The 7905-nt window shown below is 40.0% G+C and overlaps 2 protein-coding genes across 2 annotated transcripts; both read left to right on the forward strand.

The window, feature by feature from the left end:
• The first annotated feature begins 787 nt into the window (after window positions 1–787).
• Window positions 788–2168, forward strand: LOC119800200 (palmitoyltransferase ZDHHC16-like). The gene is given in 2 exon segments (XM_038310318.1): window positions 788–1432; window positions 1435–2168. Coding segments are annotated over 2 exon segments (1086 nt in total). The 3' UTR covers window positions 1876–2168.
• A 1032-nt stretch (window positions 2169–3200) lies between these two features.
• LOC119800367 (zinc finger protein 431-like) lies at window positions 3201–3395 on the forward strand. The gene has a single exon (XM_038310525.1). It carries the CDS (start codon window positions 3201–3203, stop codon window positions 3393–3395), a length of 195 nt encoding a protein of 64 aa, XP_038166453.1.
• The last annotated feature ends 4510 nt before the right edge of the window (window positions 3396–7905 follow it).

Consider the following 7905-nt stretch of genomic DNA (forward strand, 5'->3'; position numbering starts at 1 on the left):
TGCCTGGCGATTGTGTCTACTTCCAATATCCAGGAGGATTACTATATGTTTTTCTTTGGGTTATTCTTTCAGTGCAATAGGTGAGAGGTTGTGATATGCATGAAAGAAAAAGGTGAATCTTGGGTACTTTGGATATAGAAAAAATGAATTAAGATGAAGAGATAAGTGTTCTCAATTCTGTTAACTGGTTAAATAAAGAGAACTGAATTAAGCATTGGTAAAGTCAGAGGTGACATTGTTAGGAGAAAGAAATTTGAATTGTGGTAGACTTGTGATGTAATATAGGCTAGGAATTAGAACAGTATAGTCAGCTATTCCAAAGTCATAGTCCTTGAAGAAAACAATGGACAAATGGATGGATATTTACTTGTTAATGGAAGAAGGCATTTCTTCTTTCTATAGTGTATTACAAAAGACAGTCAAAATTCCACAACCAAGTTATGAAGCATGGAGCATTTTTCAAAAATGTATTCTATTTAGATGGTGTGTGTGTGTGTGTGTGTGTGTGTGTGTGTGTGTGTGTGTGTGTGTGTGCGCGCAGGTGTCTACAGATGACAGAAGAGGACATCAAATACCCTAGAGCTGAACTTGCAGGCAGCTCAAAGATGGGAAGTAGGGGCGGGCGGCCGGACCCGGTCCGCTGGCTGCCACTGTGGGCTTTGGGCAATGGTGGGTCAGCCTGAGATTGGCCCGGTTTGGATCCCGAGCTGGAGCCGAAGGCACTGAGCGGCGGGCAGGGCGACTGGACTGAATTTGGCTGATTGAGAAGCTGGCAGGGGCAGGAGCCATGCGGGGCCAACGGAGTCTGCTCTTGGGCCCAGCCCGCCTCTGCCTGCTTCTCCTTCTGCTCCTGGGTTACAGGCGTCACTGCCCACCTCTGCTCCGGGGCCTGGTACAGCGCTGGCCTTATGGAAAGGTTTGCCTGCGCTCCCTGCTCTACAACTCCTTTGGAGGCAGTGACACTGCTGTTGACGCTGCCTTTGAGCCTATCTACTGGCTGGTGGACAATGTAATCCGCTGGTTTGGAGTGGTGTTTGTGGTGCTGGTGATCGTGCTGACTGGGTCCATTGTGGCCATTGCTTATCTGTGTGTCCTGCCCCTCATCCTTCGAACCTACTCAGTACCACGACTCTGCTGGCATTTCTTCTATAGCCACTGGAATCTGATCCTCATCGTCTTCCATTACTACCAGGCCATCACCACTCCTCCTGGATACCCACCCTAGGGCAGGAATGACATTGCTACCGTCTCCATCTGTAAGAAGTGCATTTACCCCAAACCAGCCCGAACACACCACTGCAGCATCTGTAATAGGTGTGTGCTGAAGATGGATCATCACTGCCCTTGGCTAAACAATTGTGTGGGCCACTATAACCATCGCTACTTCTTCTCTTTCTGTTTTTTCATGACTCTGGGTTGTGTCTACTGTAGCTATATGGAAGTTGGGACCTTTTCCGAGAGGCTTACACTGCCATTGAGACTTACCACCAGACTCCACCTCCTACCTTCTCCTTTCGAGAAAGAATAACTCACAAGAGTCTTGTCTACCTCTGGTTCCTGTGCAGTTCTGTGGCACTGGCCCTGGGTGCCCTAACCATATGGCATGCTGTTCTCATCAGTCGGGGTGAGACTAGCATCGAAAGGCATATCAACAAGAAGGAAAGATGTCGGTTACAGGCCAAGGGCAGAGTATTTAGGAATCCTTACAACTATGGCTGCTTGGACAACTGGAAGGTGTTCCTAGGTGTGGACACAGGAAGGCACTGGCTGACCCGGGTGCTGTTACCTTCTAGTCACCTACCCCATGGGAATGGAATGACCTGGGATCCTCCTCCCTGGGTGACTGCTCACTCAGCCTCTGTGATGGCTGTGTGAGCCACAACTTGAACGTTGTTCGATGCTTGTTATGTCTCTTTCAAGAACTTCCAAGGGCAGCTTTTCTTGGAATCCATGACCATAAAGAGCCACTAGGCCTGCCTTAGAGTATTACTTAGGGACAACTCAAGAGCAATCTTCTGGCCATCTCAAAACAAGATACAGTTGGGTGGCAGCAGTGCATGACTTTAATCCTAGCACCCGGGAGGCAGAGGCAGGTGGATTTCTGAGTTCCAGGCCAGCCTGGTCTACAGAGCAAGTTCCAGGACAGCCAACGATATACAGAGAAACCCTGTCTTTTTTTTTTTTTCGGTTTATCAAAAGTGGACAAATCCTACGACTGATGTCCCTTACTCAGGCAAACAAGTTTTAGCCCCAGACCAGGGGTCAGGCAACTAGCTACCTTATCCGATGCTGACTTTGATGTCCTCTAGGTCACAGCACTGGGGCTAGCTACCATCTTTCACTTTGGGAAAAGATTGTCAGGTATGTTGAAATTCTGGCTTCCGAATGGGACAAAGACAATAAGCCTATTGCCAAGGTCACTGCCATTTCTCATGTGCTACAGAAGGAGCAAAAATAAAGGCATTTGATTTGTAAAGATAAAAAAAAAGATGGGAAGTAAACTTTGCTTCTCTACAAGAACAGTGGTTGCTCTGTCTTCCTGAACCATCTCCCCAGGCCAAGTAAAACATGTTTAAGCATAGGGATAAATTTTAATGACATGAGTTAGACAAATTTTTCTTAGTTATGATAACAAAAGGGTAAGAAACAAAGAAGATAAAATAGTTGGTCCCTATTGAAGTGAAAAACGATTATTTCTTATTTTTTTCAGTGCCATAAATTAAACTCAGGCACCCTGAATGCTAGTCAAGCATGCTACTGAGCTATAGTCCTAGCAATAAAATGTTTATGCTTTAAATTACACCATTGATAAAGTGAAAATACAATTCCAAAGTTGAAGGAAATGTTTGCAAATCATGTATCTGCTGAGGCAGTGCCAAACAGAATGTGCTGTGATTACTATTGATAAATAAAAGAACTGCTTTTGGCCTATAGCAAACCTACAGGGGAACAGAGTTAAGCAGAGAAAAATGAGCTGAATGATGGAAGAAAGGAGGCAGAGTCAGGGAGAAGCCATGGAACCTCTGCCAAAGTCAGATGTGCTGAAACTTTGCTGGTAGGCCACGACCCTGTGGTGATGCACAGATTAATGGAAATGGGTTAAATTAAGATGTAAGAGTTACGTTCCATTTCAGCTCCCTCACGCACTGCAGCTTGGGCTTTCTTGTGGGCAGAGAGTGTGTCAGCTTGGCGGCTGCACCATGAATGTATTGACCTATGATGACGTGCATGTCGACTTCACTTGGGAAGAATGGACTTTACTGAATCCTTCCCAAAAGAGTCTCTACAAAGATGTGATGCTGGAGACCTACAGAAACCTTACTACTATAGGATATAATTGGGAAGACCATAATATTGAAGAACATTGTCAAAGTTCTAGAAGACATGAAAGATAGGTGAACTGCATTTGCAAGTCATTCTTTTAAGAAAGAAGTCAAGGAAATGATGCCGTAACCTATATTTCCATTTGAATCATAATATAAATGAGAGCTATACTATAAAATTGTCAATGCATTTATTTCATATTATTCATATTATAAATAATATACATGTTGAAAAGTTGTTAAGTATATCTCTGAAACTCTCTATTACACTAATAGTCCATAGAAAAGGTAGTTTATCCCATATACTTGTGACTGTGTTAAGTTTAGTGAGGGGGCAGTTAGAGTCAGGAATCAAGGGGCAGCTGTTGTGGAGATGCCTCAATTGAGGTATCACAAGTCTATGAGGACAGAAAGTCAAACTGTGAACTCAGTGTGGTAGCCTGATATTTGTTATTGTTCCTTTACTAAGTATATCATATGTTATTCTGGATACAAGCCACATGAGCATAGTGAAGTGAAGAACTATACCTCTCTCTCAGAACAATACATATCTCTCAGAAGATATGTAACAGTCTCCATGTTGAGTAGAGTTGTTGAATTTGATGTACAAGTATACAAGTAATTGTTTTTCTAGCCTCATTGTTTATATATCAACAAGCTCACATTTCAGAAAAGCACCATGTGCACTAGGACTGTGTAAAAATGTCTGTTTGTCCTAGTTCACTTAGCAAATGCAGTATCACTCACAGTATAGGAAATGTTATGAATGCAATAAGAGTGGTAAAGCTGTGAACTTTTTCAGTTCTCTTCAAATACATTAAAATTCTCATCCAGAAAAAAGATTCTGTAAATGTGGTCCCTGTAATAAAGGCTGTTATGAGTTATCCTCAAAGATGAAAAGCAAGCCTTAATGAAGGGGAAAGACAAGATTGTAATCATGGTGATAAAACATATAGTTCTTAACATATAATTCTTCTTTAAAATAGGACTAAATTGTAAAATTAATTCATACAGATATAAATATCCAACAATGTATTAAATGTAGTAATGCTTTCCTATGTACCATTATCATTGTAAGCATGAAAAAAGTCAAACTAGAGAGAAAACTTCTGCATATACTCAATGTGTTAAAGCCTTTGCATGTCATCTTCACAGGCATGAAAAAACACATACTAGATTGAAACCCTATGATGAAAATGAGTATGGTAAATCCTTTTCACATCACAGTCATCTTCAAATGCATAAAAGATCATACACTGGAGAGAAACACTATGAATGTAATAAGTGTTGTAAAACCTTTGCATGTCACCATACTCTTCAAATGCATAAAAGAACACATACTGGAGAGAACCCCTATGAATATAATCAATGTGGTAAAGCCTTTGCATGTATAGGGATCTCTGAAAATGTAATAGAACCCATACTGGAGAGAAACATTACGTATGCAATTAATGTGCTAAAGGCTTTATCATAGTCATCTTTAAAGACATGAACTAACACATGCTGGAGATAAACTCTATGAATGTAATGAGTGTGGCAAAACCTTTGCACTTCACAGGACTCTTCAAATTCATAAACGATCACACAGTGGAGATAAACTATGAATGTAATCAGTGTGGTAAAGCATTTGCATGTATGAATAATCTAAATCATGAGAAAAATCATACTGCATAGAAACCCTTTGAATGTATTCAGTATGATTAAGTTTTGTACTTTATATAAGAATAAAATTTTGTGTGCAACAATCTGTTAAAACCATGGTATATTACAATAGACATTGACTACCTAAAAAAGATACTGAGGACTTCTTATTATAAAGTATTGTGTAAGATCTTCAGCCAAAAGACTTATAATCACCTACACAGTGATTTGAGTTTCCCTTCTGTATGCTGTGATTGTATTTTGTTACCATTGTTTAATAAAGAAGCTGCTTTGGTCCTATAACAGGGCAGAATAGAGCAAGACAGGAATTCCAAGCAGAGATAGAGGAGAAAAGAAAGTAGAGTCAGACTCATTGTACCTGCTGAAGGAGACAGATGCCCTGGAACCTTACTGGTAAATCACATGTCTTGTGATAAATAATAGGAATGGGGTGATGTCAGTGTTAGCTAACAAAATCCTGAACCAATAGGCCAAGCAGTGTTAATTATTACAGTTTCTGTGTGATTATTTTGGGTCTGGGCAGTCAGGAATGAATAAGAATCTTCTGCCTATAACATGAGAGTATTTCTTTTGTAGAAATAAATTTGACAGTGTTAACAATCTTTTCAAGACACCATAGACACCGGCAGCTGGCACCCAAACGTACTGGACACTGGCAAGTCCTGAACTAGAGCTTGCTTGGTTTGAAAAGTATTTACTTTATAAAAAATATCTCATACTCAGCACACAGTGTTCTAAGCTTAATCTCTTCTATTACTTCTCATCCTTTTTTCATAACCCACAGAATCTGATTATTGCTGCCCATATTCTTATGGGTGTTGGATCATCTAATGATGCCTGGGCAACACATAAGTGACTACCTTCCTAAAGAAAAATGACTCTCCTGTGACAACAGCCATAATTGCCAACAGCTGCTCATCAAGAAAAGGTGCCTCAGAAGTCCCTTTTACCTCCACAATTGAATTTTACCTGTCTTGCTTTTGTGCATTTCTGGTACAGGTAACCACGGGTCCTATGAGTTCATGTTTATCACAGCCTTGACAGGTCCAGAGAAGAGTATTTTGAAGCTCTCCTCCCCATCTTCTAGATCTTACTGGTTTGTTGTTGTTGTTTTGTTTTGGTGTTTTCACCTTTCTTCCAAGATGTCCCCTAAGCTTTGCCAGGATAAAGAGTTGGTAGAGGTGTTTCATCTATAACTGAGCAACTTACAGTTTCTTTTTCTCAACACTATGACTATTCTCCTTATCCTCATTTTTTACATTTTCAACCTCTTACTTTGTGATGTTTTTCTACTCAGATCTAGGCATTGATGTCCCATTTAGGTTTGGATACTCAATACTTATTCTCAGTACTTTAGGCAGTTAATGCATCTGTATCAGCTGACTGAAAAGAAAGCTCCTTTGACCAAGATTAAGACCAATAATAATCTGATTGTTGGCTCTTGTTTGAAATTAATCACATTCCCTCTTTGCAGTTGGGAGATCTACTTTTACTCTTCATTTGGATGATCAGATGTCAGTGTTGGTTCTAGACAAATGCTTCATAGATGGATGGAGTCTCAGACCTGATCACATCTCTGTAAATATCCTCAGGGCTACATGCTCAAACACCTGCCCTGCTCCTGTTGAGCCCATAACACATCTTTTGTACTGTTTGGAGCCTATGTCAAAATTTTCATGTATATTTTAGTTTCCATCAGTTTTCACCTTGCTGAATTTTGTGTGGATCCAATTCAGTTTTCTTTTTACAGTCTCATAGTATTTTCTGTGTTCCATAAAGTTATTTCTTAATAGTTATAAGAATAAAAATTTTAATATATTTGCCAGCACTAGTGACACCTGAAAGGCAGAAGTGGGCTGTTATTTTCTTCATGTCTTCAAAATGAGCACTATGTAGATGACACTAAGTCTTGCCAGCTCCCCATGTAGCCTGGCCTCTTTTATCTCTGCTGCAGTGAGTGGTCTGAATGTCTAAGTGCCTGAACTGAGGAAAACACTTCCCAGCATGGCCCTTTTCCTGAAAATGTCAAAAGAAGCTATTGTCCAAGTTAGGCTTTTATTTTCATAGTCTGGCATATCTTAACTTCCAGAAACCATTTTTTAATCATTCTAGTGAAAAGTAATAAGTTTCTCTATAACAGTACTAATCTCTTCAATAAATACAGTTGAGTTTTGCTTGAACCTTAACTGACATACTTGCTTGACTGCTTCCTTAAGGAAACACAACAGCTTTGCCTATATTCCTCCTTTCTTCTTGTTGACATAATTTGAATGCTTTACTCTATCTTATTCCTTCCCCAGAAAGCATCTTAATAATTTTTTTAAGTATCCCTGTTCGGTCCTGGAGAGACTGTAGGAGTTAAGAGCATGCACTTGGAGAAAACAATTCAGTCCCCAGCACCCTTGTGTCAGCTCATAACATAATCTTTGTCCTGTTCCAGGTGATTCAGTGCCCTCTTCTGGCCTTTGCAGGCAATGTAAGCACATAATACACAATCATGCTTTCAGGAAGAAAGCAACCATTACATATAAAATAAAAGAAATCAATCTTTTATAGAATAATCCCTGGTCAATCTAATTAATGGCTATTTCTCCCCTCATTTGGGAAGCACTGCCACTTAATCACCAACTCTGAGAAATAACCAATGGGTAAAAAGAACTTTCAATAGTGCCACTAAATTTACAATATACTTTCTTATGTATTTCCCATTTATTCCTCATATTAACTATAATCATGTTTAGTAAATAAGTAAACTGTTCTTCTGAAAAGGGGAGTTAATAGACATGTTTTCAGAAATGCTGAGCATGCTTTTAGACATGCAGAGCACACTCTAGTTACACAGGCTCTATACAGTCAAAGTTCCTGCAAATAAATGGATGCCAGATCATCCCCCAGAGGATGCATTCTTTCAGGAATGTGT

The sequence above is a fragment of the Arvicola amphibius genome, chromosome 13 (genome assembly GCF_903992535.2).
Source record: "Arvicola amphibius chromosome 13, mArvAmp1.2, whole genome shotgun sequence".
Taxonomy (NCBI): Eukaryota; Metazoa; Chordata; class Mammalia; order Rodentia; family Cricetidae; genus Arvicola; species Arvicola amphibius.

Bases quoted from the DNA above. Each gene is read 5' to 3' on its own strand.
- LOC119800367 (XM_038310525.1), top strand. From the start codon at position 3,201: ATGAATGTATTGACCTATGATGACGTGCATGTCGACTTCACTTGGGAA.